This window comes from Malaclemys terrapin, chromosome 1 (genome assembly GCF_027887155.1).
Source record: "Malaclemys terrapin pileata isolate rMalTer1 chromosome 1, rMalTer1.hap1, whole genome shotgun sequence".
Lineage (NCBI taxonomy): Eukaryota > Metazoa > Chordata > Testudines > Emydidae > Malaclemys > Malaclemys terrapin.
This window is the reverse complement of record NC_071505.1, coordinates 263,022,692-263,048,872: the sequence shown is the minus strand read 5'-3', so window position 1 is coordinate 263,048,872 and position 26,181 is coordinate 263,022,692. Positions and strand designations below refer to the sequence as shown.

The 26,181-nt window shown below is 43.7% G+C and overlaps 1 protein-coding gene across 1 annotated transcript in view; it reads right to left on the bottom strand.

Annotated features, from left to right (window-relative positions):
• Positions 1–2,036: 2,036 nt before the first annotated feature.
• Positions 2,037–26,181, bottom strand: part of HS6ST3 (heparan sulfate 6-O-sulfotransferase 3) — a 538,697-nt gene continuing 514,552 nt past the window's right edge. The window contains exon 2 of the mRNA XM_054012261.1: positions 2,037–3,385. Within this exon, the coding sequence (XP_053868236.1) occupies positions 2,692–3,385 (694 nt within the window). The 3' untranslated portion in view covers positions 2,037–2,691. The remainder of the gene's footprint in view (positions 3,386–26,181) is intronic.

Sequence of the window (26,181 nt, the reverse complement as noted above, 5' to 3'; positions counted from 1 at the left end):
CCAATCTGATAGCTTTCTTTGATAGGATAACGAGCCTTGTGGATAAGGGTGAAGCGGTGGATGTGGTATACCTAGACTTTAGTAAGGCATTTGATACGGTCTCGCATGATATTCTTATCGATAAACTAGGCAAATACAAATTAGATGGGGCTACTATAAGGTGGGTGCATAACTGGCTGGATAATCGTACTCAGAGAGTTGTTATTAATGGTTCCCAATCCTGCTGGAAAGGCGTAACGAGTGGGGTACCGCAGGGGTCTGTTTTGGGACCGGCTCTGTTCAATATCTTCATCAACGACTTAGATATTGGCATAGAAAGTACGCTTATTAAGTTTGCGGATGATACCAAACTGGGAGGGATTGCAACTACTTTGGAGGACAGGGTCATAATTCAAAATGATCTGGACAAATTGGAGAAATGGTCTGAGTTAAACAGGATGAAGTTTAACAAAGACAAATGCAAAGTGCTCCACTTAGGAAGGAAAAATCAATTTCACACATACAGAATGGGAAAAGACTGTCTAGGAAGGAGTACGGCAGAAAGGGATCTAGGGGTTATAGTGGACCACAAGCTAAATATGAGTCAACAGTGTGATGCTGTTGCAAAAAAAGCAAACATGATTCTGGGATGCATTAACAGGTGTGTTGTGAGCAAGACACGAGAAGTCATTCTTCCGCTCTACTCTGCTCTGGTTAGGCCTCAGCTGGAGTATTGTGTCCAGTTCTGGGCGCCGCATTTTAAAAAAGATGTGGAGAAACTGGAAAGGGTCCAAAGAAGAGCAACAAGAATGATTAAAGGTCTTGAGAACATGACCTATGAAGGAAGGCTGAAAGAATTGGGTTTGTTTAGTTTGGAAAAGAGAAGACTGAGAGGGGACATGATAGCAGTTTTCAGGTATATAAAAGGGTGTCATAAGGAGGAGGGAGAGAACTTGTTCACCTTAGCCTCTAAGGATAGAACCAGAAACAATGGGTTTAAACTGCAGCAAGGGAGGTCTAGATTGGACATTAGGAAAAAGTTCCTAACGGTCAGGGTGGTTAAACACTGGAACAAATTGCCTAGGGAGGTTGTGGAATCTCCGTCTCTGGAGATATTTAAGGGTAGGTTAGATAAATGTCTACTAGGGATGGTCTAGGCAGTATTTGGTCCTGCCATGCGGGCAGGGGACTGGACTCGATGACCTCTCGAGGTCCCTTCCAGTCCTAGAATCTATGAATCTATGAATCTATGAATCTGGCCGCGGGCCCAGCTGATGGCCCCCATCGCAGCGGCTCTGCTCCTGCCCCCGTCCCCAGCCTTGGCCCCTGGCCGTGGCTCTATCCCCAGCACTGCTCCTGGCCCCAGACCCACCCCCAGCTGCAGCCCCAGCCTCAACCCCCTTACCTCTGTCCGCAACCCCCTCCCCTCCCAGCTTCAGCCCCGGCTCTGGGGTGGCAGCGCAGACAGGGATAAGTGGGGGGGGTGACCCTCAAAAGTTGGGGACCACTGCTTTAAGTGCACAATTCTATGGATCACAGTCACTATTGTGTTGGGTAATAAAACCATGTTAGTTCTGTTCTCAGAATTTAAATGTACTTTTATGAACAGAGCCCTTATAACCGATTTGGAAAGTGTCAGACTAATACTTAAACTTTTTCCACTATTTTTCTTGCCTTTCTTAATTCCACGCCCTTTGTGGATTTCACCTTTCACAAAAGTCAAAGCTGATATTGTTACCTCCACCCAGATAGGGTGAACAGGCCTCTGTGAGCTTCCCCAGAATGGGAAGTTCTACAGAATGGATCTCACTTCTCAGCACTAGTACTTATGCCTTTCATTTGCCAGGCTCTCTCAGAATGGAGCTTGCTTACTAGCAGGTTTTGGTGATGCACAGCCAAATCTGCGCGGGATTAGGTTAAGACCATATAACTCATTTCATTTATAAACCACCCACAACTGCAGGCTTTCAGAAAGGAAAAAAATAGTTTCAGCCCCATGTGTCACCAAGTCCTAAATGTAATTTAACCACATTTAGTATTTTCTTTTTCTTACTTAAAACACTGCGTGTAAACATCTGAAGGGCAACATGGTTTTCTCTGTTGCATTCAATACAGAACACAGCTACACAGGACAGTCTGAAATACACCAGCGTCGGCAGCTCAGTGATTCTCTGATTTTTTTATTCATGTCATCACAAATTTCAGCTGCTCAATCTGTACTGGAGGAGGGATAGCTCAGTGGTTTGAGCATTGGTCTGCTAAACCCAAGGTTGTGAGCTCAATCCTTGAGGGGGCCATTTGGGGCAAAAATCTGCCTGGGGATTAATCCTGCTTTGAGCAGGGGGTTGGACTAGATGACCTCCTGAGGTCCCTTCCAACTCCGAGATTCTATGACACATCTGTTAATGGGAAAAAAAAAAAAGCTCTCTTTTCCAGCCACTGTCATTGCTTAGGCCTTTGAAAGAAGTTAGTATTGGATAAGAATCTATTCCATTGCCAGTTAATAACACATATAAGATGTATCGAGAAACACAAAAATATATATATCTTCTCCTAGCTGATAGAAACTAAGACAAAGAAGGGCAGCTGTGAGACTCAGTCTCATTTACCAAGGCAACACTCATTCCTTGTGTAATCTCTGAGTAACCAAGTTCAAGAAGTTATCAGGGTTTTCAATTCTCTTTTCTTTTATTTGTCTAAGAATGAAAAGTGTCACCATCGCTCCACCTGACTGTTATAATCTTCAGTAACAGCTTCTTCCTTCTGCCACTGGTGCACTCTTTGCTCCCGGAGTAGCCTCCGCTCCTCCCGCCGTTTTTGCCGGTTCTTCTGGTGCTCCTCTTGCTTGGAGTACTGAAAACGTTGGAGAAAGAGGTCTTTAGCATATTCATAAAGCTGCATGTCCAGGAAGTTCAACACCTCTATGCGTTTCCGGGCCCCTTCATCAATATCCACATTAGAGGCCCGGGTAATATTGAACTGGGTGAATGGGGAAATGAACTTAAGGTTGAATGTCCTCTCAAAGAGATACTGTGTTTTCCTCTGAAACTCTGTGAGTCCAAAAAAGGCCATGTTTTTCAGGTTGTTCTTGGCGCTTTGGAGAAGGATCATATTTCTCTCACTTTCATTCATAAAAGTCAAGTTGTAACATCCAACCAGGCTCAGGTCTGCCAGCATGCGAACCTGGCGGTTGTTAGCCAGGTTGTAACCACAATCCATGAACTCCTGCAAGCTGACTCCAGACCAATCATCCCCTAGGTAACAGGTAGGCAGCTCATCTGGCGTTGGACTTCTTCCATCACACATGTGGAGGGAAGTTTTCCACGTTGCACCTCTCTGGACATGTTTCCATTCACTCAAATACCGTGACACTGGATCCCTCAGCATTGTGATGTAATAGAAGTTCCTGCAACAAATTTTTAAAAACACAGTTTTAGGATTCAGCAGCTTTTACTCTTATTAATCAGCAATTTTTATTTTTCTCTGACGAAATGCTTACTAACCAATGACTCTGTCTTAGGGCAGGTCTACACTTAAAACACTGGATCAGTGCAGCTGCACCACTTAAGTGAAAATGCTCCTATGCCAGCAGGAGAGCTTTTCCCATCAGCATAGTTAATCCACCTGGCGCGAGGCAGTAGTTGTTGATGAGAGAAGTTCTCCCGCTGACATAGCACTGTCTACACTCGGGGGTAGATTAATATAAGTGTGTCACTCAGAGGTGTGGATTTTTTACACCCCTAAGCGACATAGTTATACCCCTAAAAATCTGTAGTGTAGACCTTGCCTTAACTTTTTCAAATGGACCAATGCACTTGTAAAACTTAAGCCTATAGAACATTCCTAGCAACCATGACATGTGGATAATAAAATAGTCACTTTCAAGAAGGTGGACCGAGGACACATTTTTAGCCCTAACCCATTTATCCATCCGTTCTTCATCACGGTGGTTTTTGAGGCACTTACTAGTTCTGAAAGAAGAAATAAGTAACATTAACTACCTCCCAGTGACAAACACAGTAGCACAAAGTGCAAACCTTAACGCATGGTGAATACTGTGAACAAACTAGAAGGCAGTTTGTTTTTCGTGATTAATTCTTTATTAATTTTCATCCATTGGTGATTAAGGAGATATTCTAGAAAACAAGCTGCAAACAGAAGAGGGATTTTTTTTTTTGATTTCGAGGAAAGGAGAGTCTAACCACAACTAATTGTGCAGTGTTCCTCAATTTACAGAGACCGTGACAAATCCAATTGTACTCAATACACTCTTTTTTTATATGCTGGTATTTAGCAATATCGGAATCAATGGGAGAAGATATTCACAACGGTTCAAAGATAAAACAGTGAAACAGTTATTGTGTCCTTTGAGGATTTACTGTGGTGAGCATTACAGACCACAAAGATGTGAATTCTCTCACTACTCTTGTACATAATGAGAAAATATTAATCCTGTCACCTGTCTTCTGGACTGAGACAATATGACTCTCTACAGCACATGGTTAGAATATATGAGCAGCCTGGACAATACCAACTGGATGCTGCAACTGCCGTAAATAATGCAATGTGGAAGATTTTGGCATGACCTGCCAACTTGGAAATGGGTCATTAAATAGGTTACATTGAGGCCAATGACAGGACTAAAATCCATTTACATGACTTAATTTGAGTTGAGAGATGGATTAAAACTAGTTATGATCATGGATACTAAAAAAAAATCACTCACTGTTGATGAGTGTAAAGGTTAACATGTTCAGTTGTTATCTGTCAGGAATACAAAAAAGATACTAAAATCTACCTGACATCAAATAGAACAAGAAACTGCAAACCTCAGTTTGTCAATTTATCTTTTAGTTGCCGAATTGAGAGTTTCTACATCTAGTTATGGCAATGTGAAAAAGACTGAAATTGAGTATGCCTAAACAATCTTTCATGTAACACATTTACTGTTGAAGATTTTATTCAATAACAACTTAACCTAAATTATAGGGTGATATAAAAATAAGATAAAACCAAAATACTTTATAACTTTTGTCAGCTGGAATAGCAACTAAAAGTCCATGAGTAAATTAACACAGCTAGTGTGGTACAAAAATAGGAGTTTGCATGACTCATCTGGCTCTGAACAGTACATTAATGAATTATGAGTCTCCAACATCTGATCCACTGAAATTACCCTAAGATTTCTTCAGACAACCATGATCTCAAGAGGCTTTTTATTGAACCTACCCAACACTCGAAAACAAGTGGTGTTGGAGACACACACTGCTGAAACAATGAATACTTTGAGAGTTCATCTTTCAGAAGATCTCACTTTAGTTGAATGAAAAATCCAGAAACTATTCAGAATTGCTGGGTGTAATGTCCTTCCTATCCAGATCATCACAGCATATCACCCTTTTCTAAATGCTGAATGACTTCCACCGCTTCTCCAGACGCCCTAAAGCTTGGCAAATAAAATTGAGACATACGCCCAAGGGCGGCTCCAGGCACCAGCGCACCAAGCATGTGCCTGGGGCGGCAAGCCGCGGGGGGCGACCTGCCGGTTGCCGTGAGGGTGGCAGTCAAGCTGCCTTCGGCGGCATGCCTGCGGGAGGTCCACCGGTCCCGCGGCTTCGGCGGTGGGTACGCTGAATCGGCGTTACCAGCGGACCTCTGAAAGCTGCCTGACTGCCGTGCTTGGAGCGGCAAAATACATAGAGCCGCCCCTGCACACGGCAAATTCTTGCTAAAATATGCTGGTATCTCCACCAGTTCAGAGCAATTAGAAGGCGGGAGGGATCAAAAAAAATTTTTTTTCTGTCTTATTCACTCAATCAATGACCTTCCTGCACAAGAACTATACTGTATTTTCCACAATGATGTTACAGTGTCAAAAGTGTTGATTGTGCATTGCTACAGTATCTCTTCCTGGACTACTATCTTCTAGAAGCAGCTGCTCCAGAAATGATTTCACAGCAGAAGGGATATACATTTTTTGAACGAGCAAGAAGGGGCATGGAGCGGGGAGTGTCCTTGTGTGTATTGCTATTACAATTTGGATTAGGAATTGTATGATTGTCGTAATGTTTGGCAAAGCTGAGGAGGGACTGTATGGCATAAATAATTTGTTCTTTGTGCTGGTACCCAGTTCCATACTATCTAACAGCAGTTTCATCACGCTCTGTTGGGGTACTTATACAGATCCTGTCATCATAGCTCCTGAGCATCCCATGACCATTCATGAATGGATATTCCCAGAAACATCCACTTTGACTACAGTACCTATAAACTACGAAGTAGTAGAAATTATTTCCCTTGAGCTGCAGTTATATTTGGCTGTAGAGGACTTTGGCTTCCAAGGGCTGTTAGAAAATATTGAGCAATGCTTTTCCTTCTCAAGAAAAATGTTCTTCTTCACCATCACTCTGCTTTGTGTTTATGAGAACAGATTAAGACATGCTTTCATGCAAGCAGACGGAGTTTTGCATATGTTACAAGTGAGACCTGGAAAAACAGCCAAACTATTGCATATCCTTCTCTGCCACTCAACAGCTTTGAGCATAAAAAAATTGTATTTCAGCTTCTCGGCCTGGGATCAACATTTTTGCAACTGCTACCAGCATCACTAAGCAAACATACTGGCTGCAACACTAAAGAAAACAGCTGTGCTCAAAGTGGCTGAAACACACAATGCTGAGAACACTCAAAGGCAGCTGGAATGTCTGGCTAACATTTGGATCACCTCACAGGGGCTTATACAAGGCTTCTTCCTCATATTGTTGCCCTCTCTCTCTGGGATAGTATTGGATGTTAATGTATATGTTAAAATATTGCTATTGATGGTTATTTATGCCTTTAATAATGTTTCAGCCTTTCCTCACCAACCTATGGCATTTTCATTCTGGTGTGCCTCAGGGCAATGACACCTAGTGAAAGTAAACCTTTCAGGGCATAAATCATTTCCATCTCATTACTGGCTGTGCGGATGTATTTGCTGTTCTCTAATGGAATATGAGCTAAAAAGCAGAATCTGAAACAAATACAGTGAAATGAATGAGGAAATGCCTTTGTATGATTTACACAAATTTCCTTGTGACTAGCCAAGAAACTTTCTTCCTTTACTATATTTACTGTATGATTATCGAGCTTTTCAGTGGTCTGTCAAAACTAAGGCCTTGTCTACACCACAGGGGAAATTCGATCTAAGCTATGCAATTTGAGTTATGTGAATAGCGTAACTCAAATCGACGTAGCTTAGATCTACTTACCATGCATTTATGTTGGCAAAACTTTTGTCACTCAAGGGTGTGAAAAAAAACACACCCCTGAGCAATGTAAGTAGCCAACATAAATGCTAATCTAGACATGGCGTAAGTTAAGCAGCTATGTTTTAGGGTGCTTATTTGAACTCTGAACCTTTATCTTCCATCACTGGAGTTTGTATGTATTTTTGCTATATTGACAGTCAGGTCTGATGCTTGTGTGTGTTTTTAGAGTGTTCTATTATTGCAATGACACATAATGTTACCCCAATGCAGTTTATGAGTGGGAGAACGCAAGACATAATGGATATTTGGTCTGATAGGCACTAGATCTTTAATAGCCTGAAAAGTGTTTTGTTTTTCATGTTCTCTTGTCTTCTATACATGCATCTCCCATGTAAGAGACAGGATACTTATGAGTTCTAGTCAAGGAGTCACCTCAGAATTCTTTTATCGGGGCAGAAGCAAGGGCTTAGATATCCTGAGACTGGCGTAGGTTTCCAAATGACGGTGCCTCTACATTAGCTCCTGTTAGAAAGCCAGATGGGTGGAAAGAGGGATCTGTTGCTGCAGAGGAAGCATTCATGTCATGGATTTGCCTGGGAGTAGAAGGAATTTTGTGGCCCTAGGACATTGATACATTTTTTAAAAAAACTACACTAAAACACCTTAAGTTGTACACACAAGCCTCTGATTGTTGTGAGACCACCCCATCTTACTTTGAAAATTGTCTCAAAACATTTTCAAATGTTGGTAGTTCTGGTTGAAATACACAAATATTTCATATTTCTCAATACATAGTACAGGGGTGGCTAAACTTATTGACACTCCGAGCTGCATACGATAATCTTCAGAAGTTCGAGAGCCAGGACACCACTGCTGGGGCTTGGGGTTTCAGCCCCATGGGAGGCACCTGAAGCCCCAAGACCCCCCTTCCCCATTGGGCAAAAGCCAGAGGCAATGCATGAGGGGGAGGCACATGCCCCCTCCCCCAAAAAAATTTGCCAGGGTTTGCTGTCCCCTTCCCTGCACAGCAGCTACTGGAGCCGGCAAGCTGGGAGCTGTGGCCCATGGGGAGAGGCAAAGGCAAACAATTGGGAGCTACAGGGAGAGCCACTACTTTTGCTGCTGCCTCTCCATGCAGAGCTAAAACCAGGGAGCTGGAGGGAGGAGCTGCTGAAGGTAAGAGGAGAGGTGTGCCTGGTGGGGTGTGACTCAAGTTGTTGGGGGGGCAAACCTTTAAATTGTGTCCCCCCACTTTCAGCATGCACCAGTCATCTCTGGCAGAAGCCCCTAGCCCAGAAGTGGGCAAACTGCGGCCCGCAGGCCACATCCGGCCCATGGGACCATCCTGCCCAGCCCTTGAGCTCCCGGCCGGGGAGGCTCGCCCCCCCCCTCCCCTGCAGCCTCAGCTTGCCGTGCCACCAGCGCTCTGGGTGGCAGGGCTGCGAGCTCTGGCCAGGTGGTGTGGCTGCCAGTCCTGGTGCTCTGAGCGGCATGGTAAGGGGGCAGGGAGCTGGGGGGTTGGATAAGGGGCAGGGAGTCCCAGGGTGCAGTCGGGGGGCGGTTGGATGGGGTGGAGGTTCGGAGGTGATGGTCAGGGGATGGGGGTGGGGTGCCAGGGGGCCAGTGGTCCTGGGAGGGGGCAGTCGGGGACAAGGAGCAAGGGGGTTGGATGGGTCAGGGGTTCTGAGGGGGGCAGGAAGTTGGAGGGAGCAAGGGCCAGGCTGTTTGGGGAGGCTTAGCCTTCCCTACCCAGCCCTCCATACATTTTCGGAACCCCGATGTGGCCCTCAGGCCAAAAAGTTTGCCTACCCCTGCCATAGCCCCATCAGCTCGCTTCACAGCCATGATCTCCCCTCTCCCCCAGTCTGGTAGGCAGAAAATGAGGGGTGGAGGGGTTCCATGAGCTACACTTTAATGGTAAAAGCTGTATGAGGCTCACAAGCCCAGTTTGGCCACCCCAACATAGTATCTGGTTTTGCAGTAAATCTTGTTAAAACTGGGACTGGCTGCTGGGCTAATTCCTAAAAAAAGGCACAGAAAGTGCAAGTTAAACTGGGGCCCATTTCAGTCCCTTTCTTCTCCTCTTAATGAAATCTAAGAAATTAGGCTATTTTGAGTCCAGACATGCATTTGTCTCTGCTTAGTGACAACAGAATCTCCTCACTTCAAGCTTGTCCATTGTAATCTGGCTACAGTCCACAATGCTACTCACTGCTGTAGCTACACAACACAGAATTATTTTCTGTCACCTTGTTTGATACACTGCTCTCACTATAGCCTGCTCATTCTTTATTTCAGTGGACTACCACCTGAAGTGAACTAAACCTCTAAAGCAGAGAGTCTCGGCATTCAGAGCCAAACAATCAGAATGTGCTTTGACACGTTGATGAAAAAGGTATTTTATTCAAGCCTTCAAAATGCATGTAAAGTAATTAAGAAGGATGTGTTAAGTACTTGGGAATTTGGGAACTCTGATTCTTAAGCATCTGATGCCTACACAAGAATATTAGAGAGACAAGGTGGGTGAGGTAATATCTGTTATTGGACCAACTTCCATTGACGAGAGAGACAAGCTTTCAAGCCACACAGAGCTCTTCCTCAGGTCTGGGAAAGGTACTCGCAGCATCCCTGCAAAATGCAAAGTGGAGCAGATTGTTTAGCATAAGTAGTTAGGACAAAAAGAGGGGGTTAGTGGGTTACAGATTGTTGTAATAAGCCATAAATCCAGTGTCTGTTTATTCCATGATATTTAGTGTCTAGCAGAGTAACGAAGAACTCTGTGGCTTGACAGCTTGTCTCTCTCAACAACAGAATTTCATCCAATAAAAGGTATTACCTCACTCACCCACAATGTCTCTCTAATATCCTGGGACTGACATGGCTACAACTACACTGCATAACACAAGAATAGTAATTAGTAATAGCTGCATAGTATACATCTGCCAATCTAACTTGTAACAGCTAGCATTGTAATGATAAAATGGAAACATCCATGAATCACTTCAGCTCACTTTCAAAACGATCATTAATCCAATGCCAACCTGCCATTCATTACAATTTATTTTCTGCAAGAAACTCACACCTTTTCCAGGATAGATACTCAGTCAAATCCCTTCCTAGAATAACTCATGAAAGTCAATGGGTTACCACAGGGATCGCTTTGGGCCACTTAAATTATTTGGCCCTATGATATACAGATAAATGGCCTGACTATGTAATCTATACACCGGCCTGAGTAAGTAATCGTGTGGAACCACACTGCCCTGAGGGAGCCCTGGGAGGGATTGTGCCTCAGGAGACATTGCAGGCATGCAGTGTGGAAGTGTGTATGCTGGATCAACCTTTAAGACCAGCACAATCCAATCCCAGGTGTATCAAAGATGAATGCTACAAATTCTCATGTCTCCAACAGTATGAGAAGTCATATATCAGATACACTGCATTTATATTAAAATTGACACACACCTGGAAATTCATATGGCATTATTTCCCACTAGTGGGAAGACCAATATTTTTGTTAGCATTAAACAATGAAAATCGTCTAACAAAATTTTAGGGAAAAAGTTTCTAGTATGAATCTAACATGTCTTCATTTCACACCATAATAATATGAAACACTTTAAATCTTTAGTTAATGCTGCAGTAATATCATTTTGATAGAAAAGTATAAACTTGTTGGAAGTGCAGAGCCTGACGTTAGACGCATTGATCACATACTAGGGCATTCTGCCTCTTGTATCATCATGGAACAGACATCACAGCTGAGTAAGATTTGTTACAGAAGTGACAGATCACCACAAAATGAGTACAAAAATGTTGTGTGTGGCTTCATGGAGTAGACAGGTGCAGTAGAGGGCTGAGTGATATCTTTACTGTTATTCCTCCCCCACTGCATGGTGCAGCCTGCACACGGCAGCTCAGTCAGAAGCTCTGAACACAAAAACTGGTAAAATGAAAGATATTCTCTTCTCACTCACAAAGTCAGTTGGGACCTTATCAACTATGACTGATGGGCTTGTTAAACAAAAGAGCAGCAAGAGTTCACAGCAGCTGAAACATAGAAGTCATATGAGGTAGCAGAAAAGGAAAACAAAGTAATTGGAGAATGCATTATAAATAAGGCTAAGTTATGGGTGGCAGGGCTCGGGCTGAAGCCGGAGCCCCGCCACCGGGGGCTGAAGCCGGAGCCCCACCATGCGGAGTGAAGCCTGAGCCCTGCCACCCTCATTGCTTGGGGCTGAATTAGAGGAAATTGCAGAGGTTTTGTAAAAAAAAAAAAAAATCACAGAATCTGTGACCTCTATGTCCTCCAGGAGTGATTTGTAGTCTCACTTATAAGAAACTAGCAGCAAGTAGAGTGAAGAACTGGGATGACCGAAAATCTCAGGTGCATACTAAACATGTTACAATAAACATGTTTTAAAAAAAAAAAAAGGAAGTATTTCTTCACACAATGTACAGTCAACCTGTGGAACTCTTTGCCAGAGGATGTTGTCAAGGCCAAGACTATAACACGGTTCAAAAAAGAACTAGATAAGTTCATGGAGGATAGGTCCATCAATAGCTATTAGCCAGGATGGGCAGGGATGGTGTCCCTAGCCTCTGTTTGCCAGAAGCTGGGAATGAGCGACAGGGGATGGATCACTTGATGATTACCTGTTCTGTTCATTCCCTCTGGGACACCTGGCACTGACCACTGTCGGAAGACAGGATATTGGCTAGATGGACCTTTGGTCTGACCCAGTACAGCCATTCTTATGTTCTTATATCCAGGCACTGTTTTTTCCTGCTGGAATGGAAGGTAAAAGACCTGGTGGGGTTAATTACTAAAACGGTAACTAAACTTTTGGGGTTTTAACCCCAAAAAAGAGCCTGTTCCAATGGAGATGTTCTGAAATCAATGTGGAAGAAACAGAGGGAAAAAACCAGAGTCACAGCATGTTTCTATTAATAATGACAGAAGTAGTGGAGAGAGGCAGCTTAAGTGGTGCAAGACAAAAAAGATCTCGAATTATGGGAACAAAATCCTTGTGCTTCCAGTGGTGTACTATTGCTTTTGGAGTGCGGGCAAGGAGGGCTTCTTAGTCCTGTTTGCAGCCTAGGGGACTCTGTAGCAAAATGGGGGGCAGGATCAGATGCAGAAAGCCAGCCCACAGTGAAGTGGTGCGACTTGTACATGGCTGCCTTAAGGAGCAGCCTACTTTGTGTCTCCCTGTTTTGGGGTTCTTGTGTGTTCTGAATTCTAAGAAATAAAGTAGTTTTACATTGCAAACTTCCAGAATGAATATTTTATGTTTATCTAATTTCTCTGTTTGTATTGCATGAAACATACCACTTCTGGATTTAAACCAACATCCCAAAATCAGAGACAAGACCTCACAAGGAGAAAAACACTTCCCTAATAGAGACTGCCATTTTAAACCTAATCAATCAGAGGATAAAGGACAAGGGTAAAATATTCAAATTCTGACATTGTAATTCTGCTCCGAGATTGTTGTACAAGCAAAATCTGTGTTGCAGATTGAAAGCTCTAAAAGTAATGATGAATATTACACCCACATGATCAGAATAGAGTGTCCAAGGTTTTAAATTTTCAAGAGTTTGTAAATTTAATACCATTTGTGGTTCTAATTCTCAGGTTGATGTGGGTATGTTTATATGTAGATTCTTTACTCAAACAATGTCATTAAGCCACTACTCACCATTAAAAAGTCAACATACGCCAACAGTTACTGCAGATATCTCCTGTTCTGAGTGTACAAAAAAAAAAAAATTAGTGCCTGAGGAACTGAGCACCCAGAACTTCCACTAGCTTCAACTGGGACTGACACCACAGGCCCCCATTTCACTTAACACCTTTGCTATCACAGGGCCGGATCCTGCAACTGATTCCACAAAGAGGACGTCTGTGCAGAGCACCACACGTCAAAGAGCCCAGCTGCATAGTTCCAGTTGCCAGGTCTGGTCCATACTTCTTAACTTTTCAGCTTGCCAACAGGTAACATAAGCCATTGCAATGTTTGAAAAATGGTTGAAACGTGGAATACCCATGTTTTGTTGCATATCACACCATAATTAATAATGGGCTATACACCTGGGTTTAAGCATATTTTCTATAGTCAAAATTTTCCAAAACAAAATAAAAGGTGTTCAAATTTTCCATTTTTTTCAAGATAGCTAGAAAATTTTAAAAATTGGCCTAATTTGGGACAAAAAAAAGATATTACCTCACCCACCTTGTATATATCCTTCAGGGGGGAGGGATAGCTCAGTGGTTTGAGCATTAGCCTGCTAAACCCAGGGTTGTGAGTTCAATCTTTGAGGGGGCCACTTAGGCTATCTCCTAGAACTGGAAGGGACTTTGAAAGGTCATTGAGTCCAGCCCCCTGCCTTCAGTAGCAGGACCAAGTACTGGTTTTGCCCTAGATCCCTATCTCCATTTATTTATTTTATAATTTATGCCTGTACAATGCATAACATGTTTTGGATGCTACTGTAATGTAAATAATCATTAATAATAATCCATTACTATACACACACCAAGTGGCCACAAAGGCTAATGAGTCATCAGTGGGACTGGAGCTCAGGACCTACTGCTCCAAAAACATAGCTGTAGTAGAGACAAGACTTTTTTTTTTTTTTTACATGGTGGAATGTATTTGTTATTGTGCAGAACTACACTGTTGCCAAATATACAGTGCCAATCACAAAACTCATCAAAATAGAATCACTTTTGCTACATAATCTTATTTGCCTTCACTTGTCCCCTAGCGATTGTGCAAGAATAAATGTCTATTAACACATCATAGTGCATAGGTCCGATGCTTTGCCTTTTCCTGTATAGGGCTGTAGCTCTGGCTATGGGAGCAAGTGCCTCTGCTCTGAATTATTTAGCATATTCATGGATATTTATTTCAGTTGCACTTCATAAGACAGACTCTCTAGGAGTTGGAGTGGATGACAGACCCACTACACGTCCCCAAGATGTGATTTATGTTCATGGTTATGAAGTCTGGGTCCTGAGCAACTCCCAGGCTAATGACATGATCCGTCACACATAGGTCTAATCACAGAATATCAGGAAGGATACACAGGTAGTGTCTGAATACCAATCTAATAAAACATCCTAACATATTGTATAGTTTAGCTGCTTTCCTTGGTGCTGCTGTGAAGCTGTAAGAGAAGATTTTCAAACTGGGTGCCCAAAATGCATATTTAGGCATGTAAATAAAAGGGGCCTGATTTTCAAAGATGAAAAGCCCCTCAGAAATCAATACTGCTGCAGGCACTCTAATACCTCTGAAAATCTAGCCATTTTTATGTATGTGCCTAATTAAGATTTTAAACATTAAGGGTTGGATACTGTGGACATAGTTCTGAGGCATATGAAATACATAAAAGCGTAAGACAGGGAATTGACAATTTACTTGAGAGTGAAGATGACTGAACTGGAAACATACAAATCAGTCAATTTAATAGAAAAGCAAATATGCCACTTTCCAGCAAAGTACTGCGATATAAATTGTTCTGAATCACATCTTGATGAGACAGCAAACTAGCAAGTCCCCTCTACAGATTTGTTTCTTGTCTAAATTACATACAGCTCAATTGTTCTAAGCATCCTTTAAATTGCTAAAATGAACTAGCAATAACTAATGCAGCTAGTCTCTTGTTGACATAACTGTAAATAGAAAATACATACAGAACAAATATCTTGTATACTGAACTACTGTAACTAAGCACAAGGAGGGAGTGTTAAAAACTATGTAGTAGCTTCAATAATTTCCCTCTCTTGCCTGGCCCTTTGTTATGCCACTGAATGGAAGGAAAGAGTAGATGGGGGCTGTATTTTCTTCTCTTTCATCTCTCCTCTCCCCAGTGCCTTCTCTCACCCTTGCATGGTGGGGAGGGGGCACCAAATCAGCCACTTTTAAGAGAGGCCTCATGGAATAAAGGAGGGATGAGCTGGGGCGATGATCCACAATAGCAACTTCCCCCAAAAAAGGTCTGCCACTAGAAAGGAGTGGAGGTGGTGGGCAAGTAGGAAGGGTGGAGACTAGTGCTGCTCTGCAGGAGGCAGCAGAGGACCTTAGCTCTTCAGTCCAGTCTCAGCTGGCCTGCTGAGCTACTCCAGGCCCCTCCTTATGCTTGCCAACCCTCAGGAGAGAAATCTCAGGAGCCTCAGAATGCAAGTAGGGTCTGGGGTGGCATGTAGCCCCCCCAACAAGGATTTCTTCCCCTCAGACCTGCAATGGTGCACTTGGCCACCAAGGAACATTTGCGAGGTAGGACCAAGGAGTTGGCACTAGAACCCTGCAGGGGAGAGGGTTGCAGGTTTTTAGTAAGGAACAATAGGGTGACCAGATATTTACAGTGAGAAACTGGGAGGCCCATTACGGTGCCTCACAGAGAAATCATTCAGGGTGTGAAAGAGGGGCAGCTGCATGTTGGGGGAAGCGATAAAGTAGAAGTGCCCACTCCCTCCTCCTCAGCAAAGCAATAACCCTCCCTTTAAATCTGTGTCACCCTGTTGATATGGCTCTATGAAGGAAGGTCAGCTCAAGGACATCTCATTGTGACACCTCATGGGTCGGCGGGCTAGACCTGTGGTCCCTGAGGTGCATATAAATTCAGCCAATCTACTGTCAGTTTCACCAGCTTAGCTAGCTGCAAACGCAAGGAATCACAAAAACCAGGACACTACACCTGGCTTTGTAAAATTCTACAAGGACAGACCCTGAAAGCAGGGACATTCCGAGTTTAAAGAGACATTCTCTGTTTTCCAGGACACGTGTCTAGGTGACAAGAGAATATTTGGGGAACAAAAACAAAACAATTTCCACCCATCCCCCAAAACCCCAAACAAACAGACAAATCTTTTGTGGTTTGTGTTCGGTTCAGTCTGATCCTACTGACTTTTGAGATGGAACAAAAAGCAGCCCCAACCTCAGAATATTTGGAGGGTGGAAGTGGGGAGCTGGAAAGGTGTATTTGGGCCAAAAGTATCATGAGTACAAAGAATAATGAATACAAAGAAATTGATTTGATGTTAAATAGACCCCACTGGGCTGGAGTATGTTATTGATCATAACCAACATTACTAGGGATTAATGAAGTGTTGTTTTCCTATAAACAACGTGATAGTTTTCATTAACATTTCTCTCAAATTTCCCTACATAGTTTACTAAGAGGAATGACATATCTTATTTCCTGAAAAATATTTTCCTGTTATCATGTAGTTTTAATGAATCTGGCCAAAAGATCACAACATAAAGAGTATTTAAACAACAAAAACCCAAAGATTTCTTCTCAGTATAATGCTCAGAAATATCCAAACATATGGATAACACTAATGGGAGTTACACTGCATGAATACTGAAATGTACATATAATTGGTTGGCATCTAATTTGGTTATCAGCAACTGCTATGTAAATATGTATAAACCAAGGTTTTAAACCACACACTACTTTTTTTTTATTTTTCCAATTTATTTGTTAAAGTAAATCTGTGCAAACCTGATGTTAACAAAGCTTAAAATACTTTACTAGGCAAGAAAGCAATGCCTTACATATGGCTTGAGATATACAATATGTATGTGCAAGCTGAAAATTGATATCTAATTTCTACTAGTGAAAACACATATAGCTTTTTTTTCCATTCAGTGTTTCATGTGTAGGCTGTTTAAATATTAGGCCTAGAGTTGCCAGGCATCTGGTTTTCAACTGGAACACTCGGTCGAAAAGGGACCCTGACGGCTCCGATCAGCATCACTGACCAGGCCGCTAAAAGTCTGGTCAGTGACACAGTGGGCTAAGGCAGGCTCTCTGCCTGCCCAGGCTCCACGCATCTCCCGGAAGCAGCTAGCATGTCCGGCTCCTAGGCCCAAGGGCAGCCACAGGAACTCCGCACGCAGTCTCTGCCCCGAGTGCCTGCAGGCGCGGGCAGTGCACAGAGCCCTTTGACCCCTCCGCCTAGAAGCCAGACATGCTGGCTGCTTCTGGGAGTCACACGGAGCCTGTCTTGCTCTGCTGCGCCACCTCTCTCTGACTCCGGGCTTTCTGCCTTTTTTCTTTGCCACCCCATACACTTGGAACAATCCAATTAATGACAACCGCTTCCTTTGCCTTCAAATCTCAACAAGCCAAGACTACCAGCATATGCCTCTCTGTAAACTTTACTGTACCAGTTCATGCCTGGAGATGCTAAACAATTTGAGAAAGGAATCTAAAGAGAGGATAAGGGGAAATAAAGAGACTGAGGCCTACTCTAAACCTAAAACTTAGGTTGACCTTGGTACATTGCTCAGGGCTATGAAAAATTTCATGCCCCATCACTGTAGTTAGGTTGACCTAACCTCACTGTAGACATAGAAAGGTTGATGGAAGAATTCTTCTGTCAACCTGGCTACTGCCTCTCACAGAGAGGTGGATTATCTACATCAAGGGAAAAACTCCTGTTGATAAGAGTCAACACTACAAGCAGCACAGGTGAGTCTGGCTTTGCTGCTACAGTACGAATTCACCAATCTGTCAAAAGTGTTTCCAGACCCTGAGCTGAAACACAACTCCAATATTTTCCCTAAGGTTTTTGGTCAACAAGCAATATTTTAAAGTGATATGGCAAAGTTTAACCAGTTTGGGTGACTAGGTTCATTCTACAGCAATGTACAGATAAAGAAAAAAAATATTCAAGGTAAAAGTTCTGTATTGATGTAAGGATTCCACAGAAATCACCATCCTGAGTAGACTATTGTTTCTTGCAGATCAACAACCTTCCTCTGGAATGGCCAAGTCGTAGTCAGTGATGCACATCTGCACAGCGGGTTGGGGGAGACCTTCCTGACCCCTGCAGGCAGGAATTCTGCCTAATTAATAAAGCAATTAACAATAAAATGCATACTAATTGAAGTCTCTTTGAAAACCATCAATTTATTCTCTCTCAACTTTGCCTTAGGTCTATATTAATTCTGAAATGTTCTTTGCAAGTGTCCTGTATCAGGACAGAGATACTATTTTCTTCCCTTTGTTTGTTGCTATATTCAAAAACACCACAAGGTGTGGTAATTTGTGTGTGTGTTCTACTTACTGCAAGGTGGAGATCACAACAATCTGGATATTAAACAGTTCTCAGACCCAATTAGCATACACACGGCTAACAGGGTTCTGCCTATCAATTCAACAATCAGTAAGTTAAGAACAAAGAAAATAAATAGGAATAAGAAGCAGTTTTAATTCTGTTTCTCATAAAATCCCTCTTACCGTGTTGTAACCCCGCACACTCTTTCCTGTACTGCAATGAATAAGACGCATACAGTGTATTCAAATTTAATAATTACAAGAAAGACTATTGGCCTCCAAATTGCACTTTCTATCCTTTCCACTGTAATACTCAAAGGTACCTGATTAAAACTGAAAATGTTCAGTATTAAAAATGGAATTCAAAGCAATACATTCAAAGACTCTCTCTCTTCTCTGTTGATCTACTAGATTTCTCTCCATTTTTGTTTAGACAATAGATCGCCACAAGAGGGCCCTCTTACATTCCTAAAGTTCTATAATAGAATTAAGAGCAGAAAGCTGTTTGTGGAACTTAATTTCCAGACATCTATATTATATTGTTACTACCTACAATATATGACTTCATATTAGAATAAGGGTCTATGGACTTGTATCTACTAAAACTTTTGTTAATGACAGAATTTTACATGAAAAGTTGACACTATATGGTTGTAACGAAAAAGTGAAACAAGTTACACCTATAATTTCAAGTGAATGTTCCTCTATAAAATAATCACTTCACATGCTGACCTCTGAAGCTGATGAAGCTTTATTAGAAGCATTTTGATATTGTATTATAACTAGAGTGCAATTCAAATCAAGATAAAAATAGCAGATACAGATCAATGAACAGGCCTATGAAAAATGAAAGAGCAGTGAAAACAGTAACGGTGTTAATGGCACTGTGAGTATATGATCCATAGGTCGGGTACTCGTTGTATTAATGAGGCTAATGTTATTTACACAGCCCTCTATAAGATATTTGGAACTCAACTCTCTGCTTCTGTTCTCTCACTCCTGGCTTTTATGGTTGCCAACTTTCTACTCGCACAAAACCAAACACCCTTACCCCACCCCATGCCCCACACCTCCTCGCTCTCCCCCAACATTGTGGATTACCTACATTGACGATGGAAAAACTCCTTCTGTTGATAAGAGTCTACACTACAAGCAGCACAGGTGGGTCTGGCTTTGCTGGTACCATAGGCACTGAGTTTTTAATTTGCCGGGGGGGTGCTCCAGCCCGGCCCCGCCCACCCTCCACCCTTTCCTCCAAGGCCCCCCCCTGCCCTGCTTCTTCCCAACCCCACTATGCCCCTGCTCCACCTCTCCCCACCCCAGCCTGACCCCCTCCCCCACCCAGTTCCACCACCTCCCCAAGCATGCTGCACACTTGCTCTTCCCCCTTGCACCTCCTGATGCTGCAAAACAGCTGATCTGCAACAGGAAGTAGGCACTGGGAGGGAGAGGGAGGTGCTGATCTGCAGGGCCCACCAGCAGGCAGAAGGTGCTGGGGGGAGGTTCTGGTAGGGGGGCTGCCAGTGGGTGCTAAGCACCCACTATTTTTTCCCCCATGGGTGCACCTAGGGCTGCTACAGTACAAATTCACTAACCTATTAACCCCTTCAAAAGTGTTTCCAGACCCTGAGCTGAAATTCAACTCTTAAGGTTTTGGTAAACAAGCAAAATTTTAAAGTGATATGGCAAAGTTTAACCAGTTTGGATGATGAGGTTCAGTCTACAGCAATTGTGAAAAAGTTCCTCCTCTATCTTGGTGGGTCCTGTGCTTATTGGCGGATTTTCTTGCCTCAGAGATTCACCATGTGGGTTGGGGGAACAGCCCAGAGACCTTCCCCTCTGGAAGAACCCACAGTCCAGGTCAATTGGGAGGTTGGGGGGGGGGGAAGAAAGGAAACCCAGGCCCACCCTCTACTCCAGGATCCAGCCCAGGGCCCTATGGACTGCAGCTGTCTATAGTGCCTCCTGTAACAGCTGCATGACAGCTACAACTCCCTGGGCTACTTCCCCATGGCCTCCTCCAAACACCTTCCTTATTCTCACCACAGAACCTTCCTTCTGGTGTCTGATAACGCTAGTGCTCCTCAGTCATCAAGCAGCACACCCTCTCACTCCCAGTTCCTCACACTCACACCACAAACTGAAGTCAGCTCCTTTTTAAAACCCAGGTGCCCTGATTAGCCTGCCTTAATTGATTCTAGCAGCTTCTTCTTAATTGGCTCCAGGTGCCCTGATTAGCCTGCCTTCCTTAACTGGTTCTAGCAGGTTCCTGATTACTCTAGTGCAGCCCCTGCTCTGGTCACTCACGGAACAGAAAACTACTCATCCAGTGACCAATATATTTGCCCTCTACCAGACTACTGTACCCCACTGGTCTGGGTTTGTCACACAATGTACAGATGAAGAAAAAAATATTCAAGGTAAAAGTCCTGTATTGATGTCAGGATTCCACAGAAATTACTATTCCAAGCAAGCCATTGGTTCTTCTAGATCAACAACGTTCCTCTGGAATGACCAAATCCTAATCAATGATGCACATCTGCATTGGGGGGGGAGGGAGGGGAGAGGAAGGGGGGCCTTCCTGGCCCCTGCAGGCAATCATCTGACAACTTGAAGCATGACATTTGATTAGTCTTATTGCTTGCATTGGTATAAATTCAGTTAGGGGCTATGAGATAATCCAGCCCTTATTAAAATCCAGCCACAGTATTTGAATCGCTTTTCTGCTCTCCTTTCTCTAGAAAACAAGATCAGCTTCTCTCATTTTTGGAGTGCTGGTTGTAACCGTCTCTGAAATTTTATCTTTACAATGTAAAATAATACCCTCTTATGTTAGTACAAGAAGCTTTGATTTACCAACAAGAATATGCAAATAGCTCAACCTCGCTAGTCTTTTCCCACAGAGACAATTGAATATGCACTATTATTGATACAATAAATATATTAAACTTACCAAATCTTTACAGATAAAATCTCAAATATAGAGGATTTAAAATAGAAAATAAATGCTAATTTTATTTACCCTTCTTTGTAAACCACTGTGAGATCTAGAGATGAAAATCACTATATAAGAGCTAATTATTAATTATTATTAAAAGTCCAATGAATCAGGATATCTGGGAAGTGATTGCTCCTTTTTACATTGATACACAAAGCACATACTGCACTGCTGGAGCACTGTAAGCTTCCTTCGATTTCCCTTTAACAATTTTATCTTTCTAATAAATAGGAAAACAGCGAGTGCTTACTGGTGAAGTTTGCTTGCCTTTATTGTTAGCACACAGATTTTAAGATTGGGAAGTGGATCATCGACTTGCTTACTATAGTACCATGCTCTGTTTTTCAGTAAAATTCTCCATTTATTTCCCTCTTTCCTATCACAGGCTCAACATTGTGCGCAGTCTTCCTAAACTGGAAGCCAGAAAAATGATTAGCTGCCATTTTCAAATGTATTTTGTATTTGCACGTGTGAAACCTGAATTTATAGAGTAGAAACAAAACCTAACTAAACAATACTAAACACAAGATCAAGGAACCAATTCCATGTCCGATGGTCAATTTTCTGGCCTCACGGGATTTATGATTTCTTCCTCCTACTCCCAAGATGCAGGATACTAACTATTTCAGACAACAAATTTACCTTGCTCTCAACAAAATCAGATCCAACATATATATGGGATAGTAACATAGTATTGTATATTACCATCATATATTGGATAGTAATGTACTGTACACAGAACTAAGACTGCTGACCCCTCCTTCCCCCGAATAAAACAAACACTAACATTATATCCTAAAAAATCCTTAAAGTTCTTTTACAGAATTTTAGAAATCACTCCTCTTTCATAGATAATATTTCAATCAACACACTTAAGGATGAATAAGAAACCAAAATTCAGATAGTAATGTTATAAAATCCATCAGAATTTTCCTAAAATTGATAATTATTTAAATGTTTTTAACTTTTAACCTTGTCACTGGAATCACAGAATTAGAGGAATATAGGGCTGGAAGGGTTCTGGAGAAGCCATCAAGTCCAGCCCCTGTTCTGCAGGAGTAAGTAAACCTAGACCATCCCTGAGAGGTGTTTGTTCAACCTGTTCTTAAAACCTCCAGTGATGGGGATCCCACAACTCTCCTTGTGCAGAGCTCAACAGCCTTTATACTTAGAAAGTTTTTCCTAATATGTAACCTAAATTGCCCTTGCTGCTTAAATCTTTAACAATAATTAAAACTGTATTCTTTTAGTAAGTGTTTTCAATATGAATATTGAATGCTAAATACTTTTAAATACAATAAAACTTGTAAATTAAAAAAATCCTACCATGCTATTTTCTGAATAATCAAAGTAATACCCCCTGACTAAAAGAAATAGCTAAGAAATTATTCAAAAGAACCTTTTTTGGGAAGTGGGTTTGTAAGACAAAAATTTGTTTAACAAATGTAACAAGCTATTGTATTCTCCAGGTGCAATAAAACTATACATTCTAGAATTCTCACTGCATGTTATTTAGCTCTAGTATATCCTGCCTCTTAGTGGGAAGCAACTTTATAATCTAAAGTGAGAAGACAGAAAACTTTACACAGATGGAAGGGAATAAAAGAAAGAAGGGAAAACATTCAAACACCATTATTAATGAGACCTTAATGCTCCCAAGGACCCTGATAAAAAGACCCACAAGCAGCAAGTACATTCAGGCAAACTGCATCTCTGAAATAATTAATCTCAGATGCTCCTCCACATTGTTCCTAATAAAAACACGCTCACTAGGCTAGGAACAAACACATTAATACTGTCAAGTATTTATGACCAAAAAAATATACTTGGAAAAAAGAGGAAATTCTTGTCGTGCTAACACCCATTACAGTTCAAATATGGGGCTGTATTGTGCCTTGTCCTACATAGGTGTACTGGGAGGAGTCCCATCCCTTCAGTGCACCTGGCAGGCCTCTAGCACTCCCTGAGCACTAGTCGATCAAGACTGGTGAATGCAACTAGTGCAGGGGTGGGCAAACTTTTTGGGCCAAGGACCACATCTGGATGGGGAAATTGTATGCAGGGCCTGGGCAGAGGGTTGGGGTGTGGGAGGGAGGGAGTGCGGGGTGTGGGAGGGGATGGGGTGTGCAGGAAGGGGCTCAGGGCAAGGGATGGGGCAGAGGAGGGGTGTGGGCTGTGTGAGGGGGCTCAGGGAAGGGGGTTGGTCTGCAGGAGGGGTACAGGGTGCGGCAGGGGGCTCAGGGCGGGGGTTGGGGTGCACAGGGGTGCGAGATGTATGAGGGTGCTCAGGGCAGGGAGTTGGGTGCAAGATGCAGGCAGGAGGCTTAGGGCAGGGAGTTGGGGGCGGGGTGCAGGAGGGCTTCGGGCTCTGGGGTGGCAGTGGCGTGCACTGGGACCAGAGCAGGCTCCCTGCCTGCCCTGTCCCCGGCCCTGCACCACTCCAGGAAGCGCTGCGGGCCTGGGGGAGGAGGGCTCCATGTGTGCCGCCCTTGCTGCGCCTCCAGGTACCTCTCCCCATTGGCCGCAGTTCCCTCTTCCCGGCCAATGGGAGCTGCGGGGGGTGGTGCCTGGAGGCAAGAGCAACACATGGAGCCCTCTGCCACCCCACCCGGGGGCCACAGGGACTTGGAGATGGCCGCTTCTGGAGAGCGGCGCGGGGCCTGCGGCGCCGGGGGGGGGGGCAATCCCTCGGGGCGGATCCAAAGCCCTGAGGGGCCAAATCCGGCCCGCGGGCCGTAGTTTGCCCACCCCTGATCTAGTGCCACTCCAGGGCCCCAAGTGGGTGTGGTTAGCCAGGTTATGGGCATGGCCAATCCTCCCCATATCCCCTGCTAGGATCTGGCAGTGAGCAGCAGGGGTGCACACAAGACATCTTCCATCACAAGGTGCAAGGAGTGCTATACAGCACACCCTCCCTGAGGCATTTTCTGTCTCAACTGAATCTCAAAAGAATATCCTCACTTCTTTGACACTGAACACAAGATCCTTTGGAATAAATATTGAATGTGGTAGGCACTGAGAACAATCTAAATATCTAGACTAGCTAGACAATGAATCACCAATATTCAGACAACTGCTATTATTTCTGCTTTACCTTTTTCTCCATGTGTCTCTTTTTGCCCTTTTCTTCTCTTGCATTTTTGCTCCTCCTTTCTGCTACCTTTTCACTCTTCTCTTATTGCTCTTTTTTCTTATTGTTTGCTCTCTGAAAGAGTAGCAGCATTTTATGCATGAAAGAGTTGCACAGGGAAAAAGATTCCTCCTGTGTGTAATATGTTTTTAAGCTGATACAGAAGGAAACTGACTTTTCCCTAGCTAGATTAATCAGTTTCCTTCTGCATGAAGTAAGCTACACAGTGAGCTAACTATAGAGAGAAACTGACTGGGATGGTGTCACACAGGTCAGTTTCTCTTGCAGCAACTTCCGTGTGTTGCATTTGTTAGCTGACGTGCTGCTGCTGTTCACAGGTTGTCTGGATAGGTGTTGTATAACTGATTCAGGACATTTAGCAGAAGAGGGGTGTGTGTGTGTGTGTGTGTGTGTGTGTGTGTGTGTGTCGACCAGCCCTGTATGAACACTGTACAAAAATCACTGCAACAATCATTTCCAGAGAAATGCATTGGAATGTCACAAGCAGGGGGTCAGGAACTCATTAACTTTGATATGGAAAGTTCCTGTTCCCAGGCAAATATCCTTAGTAATATAAAGGTGGGGGCGGGGGTAGGAAATACACTGATATATACACACATGCTTTATAAAAAAAAATACCACCATATTAAAAAAACAAAGTTGATTACTCAAAAGTTAGGAAATAGCAGAATTAAGGAAGCCTGGGCAAGGGTCATCAGCAATTTAAATCTGGGATCTTGAGGGTACTTCTACACTACAATAAAAACCTCAGAGCACCGAGTCTCAGAGCTGAGGTCAACTGACTCAAGCTTGTGGGGCTCAGGCTATGGAACTAAAAAGTGCAGTGCAGGCATTTGGGCCCGGGCAGGAGTGAGGGCTCGGATATCCTCCCCCATCATAGGGTTTCAGAGCCCAGGCTCCAGAGCAAGCCCGAATGTCTACACTGCAATTTTTAGCCCCGCAAGCTGAGCCCCATGAGCCGAAGTCGGCTGACCCCAGCGAGCCGTGGCCATGCAGCAGATCTTTCATTGCAATGTAGACGTACTCTCAGATACACAGCACTTGCACTAAATGAGTGACTATACTAGCTGACAGCAATAGTACACTGTTACCCACGTCAGTCCAATTTTGTAAATCCATCTAACGCAATGGAGTTACATAGTACTAGATTAAGGCAATGTAACAGGCGGCCTGGAGGGCCAGACAGCCTAGTAGTTAGAGCATATGGCTCTTGGCCCCCCTGCTCGGTTCCAGGGCCTCAGTCTTTAAGGCCAGGGGGAGGTACAGGGACTTGGGTCCTCCCTAGGGTTGCCAACTTTCTACTCGCACAACACCCTTGCCCCGCCCCTCTTTAGAGGCCCCTCCCATGCCAGGCCCCTTCTCCATTCCCCCTCCCTCTGTCACTCGCTCTCCCCACCCTCACTAGCTCATTTTCACTGGACTGGTTCAGAAGGTTGGGGTGCGGGAGTGGGTGAGGGCTCCGGCTTGGGGTCTGGGCTCCAGGATGGGGCCAGAAATGAGGATTTCAGGGGGTGAGAGGGGGCTCCAGTCTGAGGCACTGTGTTGGGATGCGGGAGGGTTTGAGCTCTGAGGTGGGGCCAGGGATGAGGGGTTTGGGGTGCAGGAGAGGGCTCCGTGCTGTGGCGGGGGTTGGGGTGCTGGGGGGGATGAGGGCTCCAGTTGGTGGTGCAGGCTCTGGGGAGGGGACAGAGATGAGAGGTTTGGGTTGCAGGAGGGGGCTCCAGGCT